The following is a 15,471-nucleotide window of genomic DNA, read 5'->3' on the forward strand; positions in this document are numbered from 1 at the left end:
TGTCCCCAAGGCCTAACTCTGCTTAGTAAAGAGGTTGTGCTGTCCCTTGATATCTTGCAACTGTGTGGATATGGCTCCCCTGGAGACACCTGTTGGCCACCCAAGCCCCCTGGAGTCCATGTTGGTAGCTCCCTGCCCTCACCCCTGCCATACGTTATTAAATTTTTCTTCCATTAGTCATTGTTCTGCTGCCTCCATCTCACTCAGCCTGTCTTGCTTACCACTCTACTCCCCAAGTCTAGACCACTCCAGGGACATCATAGGGACTTAATAAACAGACAAACAAATAAAAGCTTGTGTCATCTGACTCTAAGCCCAAAGCCTTCTGTATAGTATAGCATGATAGATTTTGTGTCTTGTGACAATTCTAAATGTTAGTCTACTCATCTTTGTACAGAAGTCTGCCCCCTAAAATCAACCTATACACACATTTGAGTTCGGGTAGCCTGTCTTTTTTTCTCTTCCCAGCTCCGAGCCTGACTTTCCTGTGCCCCAGGCTCTCTCCATACCAGCACCAGACTGCACTGCAACCCAGCCTCGGTGATTATCATGAGAGTCATAACTATCTTAATTTACACACCCTGTTCCTTCTATCTAGAGCGCTCTTGATGTCAGTGTTTCTAGGGCAAGCTCCTATTCAGGCTTTGGAACCCTTTGCAAATGCATTCCCAGCTATGGCCCCTTCCTTGTGCATTCCCAGTGGAGATAGACACTCACAGTCCCTACCCTTGCTACTGCATAATCAGTAAAACACCGGAGTGTATTTTCATGGCTGAAATTCCAAGACCCACAGGTACTGTCGCCTAAATGTTCCTAGAACTTAGCTCAGTACCTACTATATAATAAGGAATTAATAAAAGTTGACAAATGTGCAAAAGCCTACACCCTCCCACAGGTTGAGGACAATTACCATACTATTCATGCTCGCCCTCTAACCGAGTCCTTTTTATTTTTATTCAAACCTGTAAACCAGGACATAACAGAGGACATAAACCTGATAATCCAGATAGATGCACATGCTTATAAAGTTAGACAGAAACACATAAATATCAGTAAACACTTATGCAGAAGCCACCACACAGACATCTCCAGGTACTAAGACCAGGCCAACTTTCTCCTTTAGTCTGATTTCCCTAAGATATTTAATTTGTTTTGCCACATTCAATAACTTCTCTGTTATTATCACTTACTGATGTGAGAATGTTAGCATTCAGGGCCATCTTTAGTGTCTAACCTGCAGTTTCGAACCCACCAAATCTTTGCAACTTTCTGCAGCTGCCTTCTCTCCTGCTGGTTCCTCTTCTATTCGAGGCTCTTCTCAGCTCTTCTCAGCTCAGGCCCTGGTGAATGGATTCTACCCAGCTGAGCTTATAGGCAATGTCTCCCTACTTTACGTCACTCCATATACAATTAAGACAGCCTTTCTCGTGAGCTCAAAGACTCCTGGGACGAGCCCCTTACAACAGGTTGACTGTGTCCTTCTCATACATTTGCTGAAACCTAATCACCGATGATGGTTTTCATCAGGATATGGTAACTCATTAGTAGATAAAGCATAAATCTATGTAGAATTAGAGCCTCCTGAGAGCAGAACTGAAGGCAGCCCTCAAAGACGCCATCATCCATGGAAGATATTAGCAGGACATCACCTGACTCCAGACCAACCAAAATGATCCTGGACTTGACGGCACCCAACATCTTGGAAAACGGATTTTTGTGCTGGTCAGTTCCAAAGGTTTTTGTCTTTGTGGGTTTGATTTTTGGATGTCTGTTACATATACTAAGTTTACATGGCATGGTGGTTTAAGACACGAGGTACTTAACAGGGTTCGGAACACAGGAGGTATTCAGGAAACTCTCTGACATCCCTATGGCCATTCCCCAAGTAAGGATTGTTTTCTTTGGCCTGTTGTTTTTCCACAGTGTTTCTCCAAGATTTGCTACTCACAGGGTTAGAATGCAGCACGGTGAAGAACTCTGGGCTGATGAGGAACTTCACAGGGGGCGACTGTAACAGCAGCGTGAGCCTGGATCTGGAGGTAGAGTGGGGCAGGACGTTCTCCCGACGGAAGTCTAAGCAGACAGAACATCAAGGCTTTCAGAACTAAACAGTGCAGTCCTTACATCATTGGCTGTGACTTCAACTCCCTAGAACTATGGGTTTTTTATATTTCCAAAAAAATGCATGCATGAACCTTAGTGTCATTTCTTAGTGACACTGAAATGATAGTGGATATCATTTCTTGTTGTTAGGAGCATTGTTAATGCATCCATAGCTTCTTAAAAATGGCCAGATGCTTGCTCCATTTTGACACAGACTCAGAGACTATGGTGACATATCATCTATTTGGTTTTGTGATACTTCTCCCCAGAACTCATAAAAGGTTAAGCGTTTAGAAAGACTTGTGTTGAATTTTGATTTTTTTTTTAATTTTGTTCTTCAGATCCTAGGAAAGTGCCATTCTCTTAAAGAACAGCTCGTTTCTTAGAAATCTTGGTTCTTCTGCTACATTTATGGAATTAAAGCTGAAGGCTCGTTCTTACCTGCGCTGGCTTGGTGAAAGTCGGCTTCTTCCCCTGCCCCATCGATAGCACTGGTATTTTCCTCAGGCCTCTCATTCGTCATGGTTCTGCGGATGCTCTGATAACTAAAAGCATAAACCTGGGGTTACATGATAACTCCTGAAGCCTCCCTAGAGCCCAGAAGTCCCAGGCCTCCAGCCTCAACTGCTGCCTCTTGGGGTCCTATCCTTGCCCTGCTGCCTCATGGGGTCCTATCCTCACCCTTAAGAGCTCCCTGTTGTGTAAATGACAATGCACTGAAGCACTACCTCTCACCATTTATAATTTTCCTGACAACTTAACAAAACTTAGAACAACTGCATCGCTTAACCAAAGAAAAAACATCTGTAATGAAGGAAAGAACAGGTTTCTGTTCTACAGCAATTAGTTTGGACAAAGAATGACTGCTCTGAAGGTTAGGTGGATAAAAGTGCACTGCAGGGGTTGGGGATTTAGCTCAGTGGTAGAGCGCTTGCCTAGGAAGCGCAAGGCCCTGGGTTCGGTCCCCAGCTCCGGAAAAAAAAAAGAACCAAAAAAAAAAAAAGTGCACTGCAAGGGAAGATTTTGGAGGTAGGAAGTTTGGCTTCAAATCCTAAATGCGTGTCTGCCGTACTAAAATCCAATGCTTGTGGCTGACTACAGGAGTTGTTAAGATTATTTCCTCTGTAGTTCCCAACAACACAAGTGTGTATATATGTTTATGCTTTATTTTCTTTTCCAAGAGAAGTTCAGATCTAGCTAAGTGACAGGACATTACAGTTGGAAGAAACAGCCAAGTCTTCTACACATGTAAAAGCCCAACCCCAGAGGAGAGAAGTGAACGTGGATTGAGAGCGCTCACCGCCGGTTTAGCTGCTCCATTTGCTGTATGGAGTTAGATCTCTGCAGGACCTGTGGGGCAGGGGGAGCTGTAGGCCGCTGCCACGTCGTGGTTCTGTTTACATGGTCCACGTAGAAGATTCTGCCGTGGCTGTCAATACGTGCTTCCCAGTCTAAAGAGCAGGAAGGCACCAAGAGGGATGATGAGGAGGAGCTGGTCCAGGAAGGTGGTTCATTAAGTTTAACACTGGTTTTCTCGCTCTCACATGCTATAATTTGTGGCTAATAACACATACCTCACTGTGTAGCCTAGCTTCCTTCCCTAGTCCACTTGGGAAACTGTTGTTACTGCTTATTAAGTCTCTGCAGCAGGCATGATACAAAATTCTCTTTTCTAGAAATGAATTTCTAAACATATAGACTCTCCCACCATTCTTACCCTCCATGTGTAAGTGGCAGTTATAAAAGTACACGCAGTTGGTATCATAATATTTTTCAGAGTTTCACTTCAAAAATGGTATTTATTTTTCACCCAAATTTTATCTTTTTCTTCCTTCTTTACCTTTGTCCTGTCCCTCATCGCTTAGGAGAAACTTCCCTATGCATGTTTATACACAACAGTGGTAGACGTACGCTTTGGAAGGAAACTAGCTAGATAGCCTTCCACACACTTCATAGTGATTAACCAGCATCATTAGCCACACATTTCAATCTGATCTCGCCTGGCAAGAAAAGTATTTTCAGACTAAGGACAATTTCATCCCTCCAACTTTAGATAAATATGAAGCTTAGGAAGATTGTTGAACTGTGTCGTAAGTAGAAGGATAAGCGTGTTGGTCTCTGTAAACCAAAGTATGTGTTCAGTCAAATCAGCGAGCAGGCCTTGTCTTCAGACACCAGGCACCCTGCTCCCGTGACTAGATGGCCACTCCTGGTTAACTGCTTATATGGGCAGCAAAATGGAGAGATTTGGAAGAAGGGTCCCTCAAAAACAGTTACTATTGTGTCTTTCACAAACCATGTAGTAACAGAACAAATGATTTTAAGTGATATAATTCTATAAAAAGTAAGACTCCTTTTATTTTCCTTCCACAAAGACCAGGGGTAACCCTAACTTATCATTCATTAAAGACATTTTCATGTGCGATGGGAAAAATAAGAAGCTAGAAGCACAGATTTGCCCTGGGAGAATCCAGGATAGTGAATGTATGGGAAGGGTATTGGTATCAGGTAAGACACCTCTGTGATACTGCTGATACAGGTGGGTGTTTGGCACTGGATTAGGAAAGGCTGTGATGCCCTGGGCATTCTTCTGTCCCGAGTGGTCAATGCCGATAGGGTGATTCACTACCATCATGGAAACCATGATTCTTTGAAAGGTATAACCTCTCGAATGTCCTGCTGTTGGACCTGATTTGCTCTTCATGTAAGAATGCATAGGAGTACTCAGTTCACACTCTCACAGTTTCTTTCAGATGGATGCTACTAAATATTGTCAGGCAGAGTTAGAAGGCAGGATCTGAATCCTTTCTTTCTTCTCCTGCCACAGTGTAACATAAAGTGAACACCCTCAGGATGGAAAAAGACAGAGAATAACGTGCTGGGGTGGGCCTTAGGGCATATATAACACTATATATATTTTGTAACACCGGATGGTAAGAAACCGGTTTCTAGCTGTAGTTACACTTTTGCTGTGAGACCTTCAGAAAGCTACTGCGTCTCAATGGATCACCATTTCAGTAGAGAACTAGAGGACAGAACCAGACATTTTTAAAGGTTTCCTCTATTTTAAAAAGTCAACACATCTATAAAACCATGCCAGTTTTATTAAATCGAGTTCAGAAAGGGTCTAGTAACGTCTTAGTGTCATCCATGTACCTTATACAAATAGGATACAAGTTCCAAACCCAACTGGAATTGCTTAAGCCTTATATATACTTAGGGTGGGTCTCCAGAACTGCTCTGCACCCTCACTTTAGCTCGAAACTATCTGACACTCACTGCACATAACATTTCCCTACATAAATAAATACTCAGCAATAATGAGGTTGGAAAACGACCTGGGCTTTGTTTCCCAAGGTACCTGGGCATGGGCAGGGGTTGGGGTGGAGGTCTGTCAGACTTGGTCTGAGAATCTTCATAGAAAAGCTAATTCCTAGATACACCCTAGTGTTTAGATCCCAGGACTTGGTCATCCCCAATTCTACCAACCTTCCCCCATCATTTGTAGACACACAGAAAGTTGAGAAACAGCGACAGAAATGAATCGGAACTTAAACAACAGCTAATGTGCCAACCAGAGTTCATAGGAGGCTAAGCGTCTCCTCTAGGGCATGGACTAAAATTCAGTTTCTTGGATTCCACATGCATTAAATATAAATACAGCCCATTTAAGACGCACTCAGAATTATGGTAACTATGCCAAGGCCAGTCACAGCACTGGTCCCTAGCTAGGGCTCAGAGACAGGAAATGTGTTACATTTTTGATATGTATGGGAAGTGGGCATAGGGAAGGAATGCCCTTTCACTAGTGTTCTTCCCCACATCCCTCAAACTGGACCCTGGTCTTCTCTGGCCTCCCAGTTAATGATCAGTGTAAGCCCATCTCAGTGACAGTGGACAGGACTGTGAACAACTGAACAGGAAATTCTTCTCCCATGCACAGGTCCTCACTGAAAACACGATATGATAAAGTCACTTTTACTCTTTGGGTTTATCACCATGTTAAATCAAGTGCCAATTGTTTGCAAAAACAAAACAAAAAAAACCCCCAAAATTATCCATGTAGTTCTATTATCCATGTTTAAATAGGGACACTGAAGTATCACAAACAGGGATCCTGATTTCAGAAGAAAGCACCACTTATCTTTTAAAAATGTAATCTCTAGATCAACATTATGTCCAACAGATACTGGAGTAACTGGCTATGACTAGGAGAGTGATTGCTGTCCACACACTCATGCAAGTCCCTTCTCTGACTCCCAGAAACTTGATGATTGAGTTACATTCACATTCAAAGCTCTTCCAGAACTCTCTTCTGATGTTCCCAATCCATTCTGCTCCAATTATACCAAAATATGCCCAAAGAATACAGCATTTGATTTTTTTTATCTGAATGTACAAAAAAAGCGGGCTGGGTGGGGAGCCATGAACAACAGATTTTAGAAGGATCGAGCCAGTTACTTGACTAATTAGGATGATGGGATTCAGTGCTCCTATCAGCTCTCTCCAAATATCACCACTTAGGATTTCAGCACTAGAAAGCCAGCCACTTAGATCCCATTATTTGAAGAATGCGGAGGTAACCACCTTTCTCACCCTCACATGTGACAAGGCAGGTGAGCAGAGGGTGGAGATCGTGAGGGAACAGGACAAACAATGGGCCAGCGGCCTCCCTCCAGCTGCCTCTCCAGCACCTTATCTGCAGTGCCATGTGCTCTGCCACCGAAGTGAGCTGCTCTCAGAATGTCACCGTAAGGGACCCCAGAAACGTACGCAGACTTCGTATTTTGTGCTCATAAGGAGTGGAGAGTATTATCTATTTAGGCTGTGAACCATTTCCCCCTAATCCTCAATCATCTACTAAAGCGCTCAGCGTCTTCTAAAAGTAAAACATTGGCACACCCTTTAAATCCTCTAATAATGGTGACATCCCCCAAAACTCTGTCTGCTAATTCCTGAAATTAATATCATGTTCCTAAGGGCAAAATAAGACCCTCGTATTTCATAATTTTAAATGAAGGAAGAGATAGAAGCTGCCACATTGCAGGGTGAGGTTTTCCTGAGAAAACCTGCCCCATCTTGTCTAGTTGCTGAGTAAAATCATGCTGCTCTGAGGCATAAAACGTTCTCTTATGCACCTGATGCCTGTAGTGTGTGGATTATGGCATTTGGTCCATGGGCGGAACAGTGCTTGCCCCTCCTAGCTGCCCTCTCATTTAGAACAGTACAGAGAAGAGTATCTAGACAGAGCGTCCCAGGTTACAGCCACTTGGTCAAGTGGCATCTCCCAGACACCTCCTTCTCCAGGATCCAGGGAGAGGACCTGTCTGTCACCTTTGCACACTGACAGTAAGGTAAGCCTTTAGCTAACAGCTGCTCACTTGGTGGGAGAGCCTCGTCCACCCTCTGGTATCGGCTGACGTCCTGGCGCACTGAAGGTAGTGACCTCAAGGGCTGATGGCCATTGGTTTGAGAACCTAGGGAAAAAGGTAGAAAGTTACCCAGGCGCTGCTTTTCTTTTCACATCAAAAAGGCGCTCTCTCTCTCTCTCTCTCTCTCTCTTTCTCTCTCTCTCTCTCTCTCATACACACACACACACACACACACACACACACACACACACACACACACCCCTAAGATAGGTGGGATAGCTGTGCTGGCACGTATCTGCAATCCCAGGACTCAGCAGAATGAGGCAGGAGGCTAGAGAGTTCTGGGCTAGCCTGGGCCACACAGAAAGACCCTGTCTCAATACAAAGGAAGCAAGCAAACAATGCAAACATCAGTTCCAAGGCTTTCCCCATTCTCTTTCAGCTCATTTCCCACATGAACGTAGGCCCAGAAGAGGCTCCTAGAGCAATGTCACCAGCATTTAGCCCCCCTTGCTACTCCTGCCTCTAACCAGCTCATGACTAATGCTTTAAGGTGAGGAAGTGGCATAAGATAATGAAAAGCAAAATAGGAGTCAGAGGGAAAGAAGAGGATAATTTTGGTAGAAAGTAAATCACACAATAAGAAAATAATTCCTAGGGCTGGGATGTGCCTCATTTATACAGTGTTTGCCTGATATGCGAACACAAGGCCCCAGGGTCGATTGCTACTCCAAATGAAAAGATAATTCCTCTTTGAGACTGTACTATTTAGGCACAAGAGACTGTCCTTTCCCCCTTTCCTGCCTCTCTCTAGAGCACCTTAAATAAGCCATCCCTAGGAGCCTCAGTCACTAACAGTCAATACAGATGTTATGTCTGAACTTGCAGCTTCAGAGGAAACCAATGCTTCCTTCTACCCCACACACTGCCTTCCTGTTCTGGAGCTTTAAGAGTGAGCGGCGTGAGGTGCTCCCCGTCACTCCCACACATCACGCCAAGGTACTGACTGGTGGTCTCTTTAATATGGAAGACTATTGCTTGCCAGGCCTCTTATGTCAGCAATAGATGATCCATGTTTTACAAAGACTCATTTTGAACTGAGGTCTATGTGCATGGAAATCATGCCATCTTCCTAGCTATGTGAATGGCAAAAGATCTGGGTCTCTCCAGATCTGGACTGGGAGGCCTGATGCATAAGAAGGGCTTTAGGTACCCACACATTTGGCACTGCTTCCTTATCTCCCCCTTCTTCATCCTTTTGCTAATTGGTGAACCCCAGGGGAAGAATTCACCTCCCTATTCACCTCTACAGGCAAACTGCATTACAACTTACACATACACAAACCATACATCTACATACATGCACATTACATTCATATACATGCAAATTTATATTTACATTCAGCACATTAACTATCCACACATATGTAAATTGTGTGTCTACATATATGTAAATTAGACATGCACACATATGTAAATTACATGATTTCTTTTTGAGCAGTTACATTTAAGCCAAGAGTCATGCTGTCTTCTATAGCCTACCTCCAGTGGCGCCCTCCTCCTGAGCGGTGGCCCCTTCGCAGGCACCTTGTGTATCACCAGGATCCCCGTCTTCCTGGGGCTGGCTATCGGTGGCAGCAGCAGTGGCAGCAGCAGCTGCTCCCTCAAGACTGCCCCTCCTCTGCCAGACCTCCCCCAGCTCCCCCTGCTCAGATAAAGCAGTAGCTTCAGCCCCCGACCCTTCCTCTTCCCTGCTGGGCACCTGCACAGCAGGTAAAGAACCGGGAGTGCAGACAGACTCCTGCGACCCCTCTGTGGGGCCGCTGCTGGTCGGCTCAGCTGCGCAGGCCCCATCTTCCTCTTCCTGAGAAGAAAAGGCCGGGGTTTCTGGAAATCGTGCACTCTCTAGAGATGAGCACCGTGTCTCCACGGAGGACAGCTGTGTGGTCACGCTCTCATTGCATGAGCTGTCTGCACCTTCCAGGTCACTCTCTCCCTCGGGTCTGGTACTGGCCTCACTCACACTCTCTGTCCTTGCAGGGTCACTGGGTTCTGTCTCAGAGGACACCTGGGAAGGTTCGGATCCCTGGTCCAGGGACTCAGTCTCACTGGCAGCTCTGCGGCTTCCTACAGATGTGTCAGAAGCTCCTGCGTCCGTGCCACTTGTGGGCTGATCGACTTCTTGAGAGCTACACAATTCAGTGCTGCCCTGGTCAGCACTGGGCTGAGGCTCTACGCTGGCTTCATTTTCATCAGGGGCTGTACCTGACGGCAAGGAGCCATCTTCAACCTCGGGAAGATTCTCTGGCCTCTCCTCTAAGGAAGCAGTTTCATGTACGGAGGCATCCTCGTTCTCAACAGGGTTGTCATCCTCTGGTTTGGTCTGAGACGTCAGGCTCCCATCATCGATCCTCGATGTCCTGCTGCACATGATCAGGCCTCCTTCCTCCTCCAAGGAGGATGGGTAGCCTAGGTCTTGCTGAAAATCATGGTCTTCTTCATCTGAGTCTATATGAAGCATCGCATTGAGTCTGGTGTCAGTGGGAAAACTACTCCTCAGTTTGGGAGAGGCTCCCATGGGCCGCTCAGAGGAGGAGGCTGTCCCTGGCCTAGAGGGGCCATTGTGTTCAATAGCATCTAAGTAATCATTGAGTGAATCCTGGCGGCCCCTGGGGGGTGAATTTCTTGAAGAAGTAGAGATCAAGTCCTCTGTGTCAATCTCCAGGGTAGAGCTAGTCCTGAAAGAATGCTTGGGGGTTCCGTCAGCAACACTGTCCTCAGACACTGGCCCGTTAGCACAAATGGTGCTGTCATGATGGCTCCCTGGCATGTCCTCATCATCAGAAGGGCTGCCCAGGTCTCCATTCACAGTGTGGACACCGAGGATGGTGCCAACGGCCTCTGGAGATGCATCTGAATAAGGAAGCAGCACTTGTAAGCATCCGATAGAAGACAGAAAGATCTAGCATCCTTAAACTGACCAGTTTGCTGAGTTTAATCATCCCACAGACGACTCTGGGAAGGGTCCCTGGCTGCTAGAATTCACTACTCCTTGCTAAATGGGTATCCTGTGTAACATTTGGCACAGGAGGTATAGATTTGGTCTCTGTAGACTAGCTTCAGAATGCAAACCTAATTCTGGCAGCCATTTTTGCCAAACAGGCGTTCCTGAGTGCTTTGAAAGCTAGCAATGACTGGGAAGCCATTCTGTTTCCAGCACAGGACACAGAACAACCCCTTTAAATGCTAACTATCAACTGAGTAAGATCTCCACGTGCTTATGCGTCCACAGACATCTCACCTTCCTGGGCAGAGGATGGGACTTCCACTCTAAACTGGAGGTAGCCACTCACGTGATCAGCGGGGAGCCTTCTGCCAAGGTTGTAGCTGAGCATCTGGTCACTGCAGGAGAAGAAACAGCCCTTCATCCTGACTGCACCTTAGTCTTCTTCCCACGGGCCACCCCTAGTCCCACAGGCCACCCCTAGTCCCACAGGCTAATCCCAGTCCCACAGGCCACCCCTAGTCCCACAGGCTAATCCCAGTCCCACAGGCCACCCCTAGTCCCACAGGCCACCCCTAGTCCCACAGGCTAATCCCAGTCCCACAGGCCACCCCTTGAACCTTTCAGAATTTGCAGTAAATACAGGCTTGAGCACCATGTGACCCAGGGACAAAAAGAAAGTCTTATTATAGAAAACATTAAAGGAGAGAGAACAATCTGAGAAAATAAAACCAGGTCGATTCCAGACAGCACTCTAGTGTGTGTGTGTGTGTGTGTGTGTGTGTGTGTGTGTGTGCGCGTGCGCGCGCACGCACGCACACACGTGCTGGCCTTACCTTCCTCAGCGGACAAATAAGGGACAGGAGCTGATGCTCTCATTCTTGAGGAGCCTGGCCTACCACTGAGTCTCCAGTACTAACAATGCAATGAGGGAGAGTACCAAATCCCAGGCCTGGTGCTAGCCTGGATCACAAATGGACTGGTGTTCATTTTTTGACCCATCTTGGTGGTGGTCTTAGGCTTTTGGCCAACCTAAGGATAGAGCTATCCAGCTATTTCAAGTCCATGTCTATTTTCCAGATTCAAATACAAGGAACTCTTATCTTGAGTCGAATGATTTGCTTCCAACTACCCACAACCAAGAGGCTAATCAAATCACACCATTTCTGCTCTCACACTGCCCTCTACTGGCTATTCTGGGAAGAGAAGCATCTACACCACTGTACAGTAGAGAGCCTCCAGCCAGCTTTGCAGCATTAACCTACATAGATTTGTTTTGTAAACACACACACACACACACACACACACACACACACACACACACACACACATGCACGCGCGCGCGCATACCCCCACACACATATTTCAGTTTATCAACTAGTAATTCATCTGAGTTCATAGTCAGATGTCTCTTTTTATGATGTTGAATTATTGTCCTAGACTGATGTTGTTAAACATTTTGCTTTCCCACCTGAAGTGTTCACTGAAGGATATGCACACATTGCTGGGGCTCTCGGGATATTTTCTCTACTCCTGGCTACCAGGGAGGAATCATGAACCCTGCTTATTAGAAGAAGATATGAAGGCATAGCTAAGAAGCTACGGGACAGCAGACCTGGGATGAGACACATATTATCCTGCTGCAGAAGCCCTTGCCAGGCACCCTCTGCACTGCAGAAGCCTTTGCCAGGCACCCTCTGCACTACAAGCTCATGTTACACACATTCTCTGCGATTATAGGCTACTTTGGGTGGCATTCCTCTTACTGCCATTTTTCACTTGTGGGATACCTGAATGTCATGCGGCCATCAATACTCTGGCTGAACAGGGAGTTAATGCATATTACACTGGAATGTTCGATTGAACTCCATATCAGCTGTAATTGGCACAATGGCAAGGGTGTGCCTTCTCCTCCTCACTGCTGCATTCCCACCGTTTGGAGAACATCTGACACGCAGAAGTGCTTGTACACTCGCAAGTGTGCCCAGCAGCAAATCCCAAGGCTCAGTTTCTACTTTCTGACACCTAGTCATCTAAGAAAACCATCACTTTCTTGTCAAAATAAAATGACTGCTTCTCCCCTTTTCTGCCAAAACCCACTAATGACACTAAAAAGGGAAGATTTGCAAAAGCAATGTTTAAGGTAGAGAACGAGCGTTTATTAAGAGCTATAGGGAAAGAATTGTACCCATCTGTGTCAGTGACTGTCTCATCTCCAATACCTAACACAGCTCTGGACACTTAGTAGGCACCTAATGTATACATAATAATTAACTGCCAAACAAGAACCATCACTTAGAAGAATTTTAACTGAGAAAAAGTCCTCAGTTCAACTCCTTCCTATCAAAGTTCAGAAAAGCCGCCCATGCCTCAAAGATCTCTGTGAGGAGTGTGCTTCTGTACGGAGTGTGGGTCTGGGGCCTCGCAGATCTCTGTGAGGAGTGTGCTTCTGTACAGAGTGGGCGTCTGGCTCTCCTCCTGAGCTTGCCCAGCCTTATTCAGACTCAAGCTGCTTCCTTCTGTGATATATCATTATGAAGAATATGCTAAACATCACTATTATAAAAAATGAACAACAAAAGCCTTTCTCTGATGCCTCGGGCATTCTCCCACTAATCAGAGAAAAGGATAACCATAGGGTCATGACAAGTCTTTTGGAAGGAAGCTGGCCATGCCATGAAAAATGTCACAGTTAAACAAATGCTTTAGAAACAGAATAGGAAGTGTAGCTTATCCCATACAGTCATACCCTGGGCAATATCACCTATTTCAGATAGCTTCAGTTCGCCAAATGTATGACTGGCCAAAGTATAATCCTTTTAAGACGTATTGGTTACTCAGTAGAAAACAATAATCAGGTCAGAAATATTAACTAACGTATGTCAGTATCCGGTATGACGGCAATGATTTTAGCCTACTCATGGAGAGACATCTCAGTTCTGACACTTTATGAATACATTTTGGGTTTCCTTCCACTGCAGGCAGAACTGTGTTTGTCACTCCTGTGGGCGTTCAGCTCTTTGGAAGGCTAACTCAAACACCAGAGCGTTCATGGCAGTCTGGGTCACTGACAAGGTTGAGCCCTTCCTTGATCGATCTTACTGTCAGTACATAAAATGGATACAGATATATTACCTGAACTAGATGATTATAATTAATATAAATCAAGTGGGGAGTATATTAGTTATCGCAGTTGATTCTCACCATAATCATTCACCGTTGTTACATGCTAAAAATAATTTCCAAACCTCTCAAAATATATCTTCTAGAAGCTATAATTATTATCCTTAAAAAATAGCTGTCACGTCTCAACATTTTATCAGATAAACCAAGCTCCTAGAATTTTGTATTATCTCTTTATTTTGTGTGGGCTGTCCACCCACACTGTTCACATCTTCTGAGAATCCATCAGAACCTGTGAGTTTGATGGCACTGTAGGGACCTCGTAGTCTGAGGAACTGTTCTCAGATGAGGAAACACAAGCCCCAGAAACCCGCGGTGACTGTGTAGGGTCAGGTCTCCACAAGCAAACTTACAGCCAGTACTCAAGGTGTAAAAAGTGCAATGAATACACAGGGCCAGCTTCCTGCAGGGAACAACTACAACTTGTACTCAAGATGTTTCAGGCAGCAGCAGGTCTAGAGCAGAGGGACTGAGCTCAAATCTCGGCTCTAACACCACCTGCAGCCTCAGATTCCTTATCTCTGAAATGGCTAGCATCATAGCCTCTACCTCTTGGAGCTCTGAGGCTATGTGGACAAGTCCCTGTAATACTGTAACATTGGAAGAACATAGCATCTCAGGAGATAATACAAAATTCATCACTACGACCTTGAGGGAGCTCATGCTAATTTCTCTCGAGGTTACATTACGATACATTCAAAAGGTTCTCCTGAAGTGGAAAAAAAAGACACACAAAATGATCTAATGCTGCCCCGCAGAGTACTTGTAGTATTGAGTTTGCTGGTACTCATGACATAAAAATACATTTCACATAACAATGGATGGGGGTGTGTTGTAGTTTTTAACTACTCACAATTTACACAGACAGCTTACAGGAGTGAAAAACTAAAACTAAGTCCCCAAATAAGTTTGTTTTTGTATTTTGGGAATAAATGTAGGCCCTGTGGATGGAATTCATCAGAATAGGTTGGGGGTGCAATGATCTCATGAGAGGGTGTCATAGCACGATTTCACTATGCCCTCAAACCAGCTGAACACTGTGAGAGTTGTCACTGACTGCTATCTAGATGAAACTTGGGAAGGGGATTGATACCACAAGGAGGTATCATTGAAACAAGGTATTTTGGATCCAGGACACTTTATTAAGTTTAAGGGCACTTTTTTTAAAATATAAAGAGACATGTTCCACATCTTATCAGCAAGACACACCCTGGGACTACTAAGTGTTATTTCTGTTTCAGCACAAACTAATCTCAGGATCCCCCAAGTGAGAGGCAGTTACCCGACAGCCTGCCTCTCCAACAGCCTCTGCACTGGAATGGTTAATTTTCCCAGGAAGCGTTTGATGATGGGCCGGCTCTTGGCAAATTTGTCTTTGATTTCAATTTCTAAGACATCGGTCAAAAGTGCAAAAAAGGAGTATTTCTGAAATAAAAAAAATATGTGTTGGCTAAGAAGACAAACACAGAATCCTATCATTTTATATACAGAAAATGGTATCTCTTAGACTGATTGCACACAGAGTTCACATTACCAGTTGCTGTCAATTCTGTACTCAGATAAAACTAAAAAAAGTCACAAAGATTCTTAAAACGAAAAAAGTTTAAAATCTGATTGGCAACAGAATGTTTCATCCAATGATACACTTACTTGGTTTAGGAGTTATAGAATATAGTGTCAAAGATTCGATTATGCATAAAGTAACTTACTGAAGTTAAAGGGAAAATCAGTAACACTGATCCTGTTTCTATTTAAACATTTGACCTCAGCAAACTATGGCAGCAGGAAGTGAGTGTGAGTCATGTCACT

At 44.9% G+C, this 15,471-nt stretch overlaps 1 protein-coding gene across 7 annotated transcripts in view; it reads right to left on the minus strand.

The window, feature by feature from the left end:
- Positions 1 to 15,471, minus strand: part of Hecw2 (HECT, C2 and WW domain containing E3 ubiquitin protein ligase 2) — a 393,569-nt gene that overhangs the window by 112,233 nt on the left and 265,865 nt on the right. For all 7 annotated transcript variants that reach the window (XM_039083599.2, XM_017596447.3, XM_039083600.2 and 4 more), the window contains 7 exons: positions 14,945 to 15,087; positions 10,777 to 10,877; positions 9,018 to 10,388; positions 7,485 to 7,580; positions 3,404 to 3,554; positions 2,545 to 2,648; positions 1,949 to 2,073 (listed from right to left, as the gene is read on the minus strand). In XM_039083599.2, coding sequence (XP_038939527.1) covers positions 1,949 to 2,073; positions 2,545 to 2,648; positions 3,404 to 3,554; positions 7,485 to 7,580; positions 9,018 to 10,388; positions 10,777 to 10,877; positions 14,945 to 15,087 — 2,091 coding nt within the window. The remainder of the gene's footprint in view (positions 1 to 1,948; positions 2,074 to 2,544; positions 2,649 to 3,403; positions 3,555 to 7,484; positions 7,581 to 9,017; positions 10,389 to 10,776; positions 10,878 to 14,944; positions 15,088 to 15,471) is intronic.

This window comes from Rattus norvegicus, chromosome 9, assembly GCF_036323735.1.
Source record: "Rattus norvegicus strain BN/NHsdMcwi chromosome 9, GRCr8, whole genome shotgun sequence".
Taxonomy (NCBI): domain Eukaryota; kingdom Metazoa; phylum Chordata; class Mammalia; order Rodentia; family Muridae; genus Rattus; species Rattus norvegicus.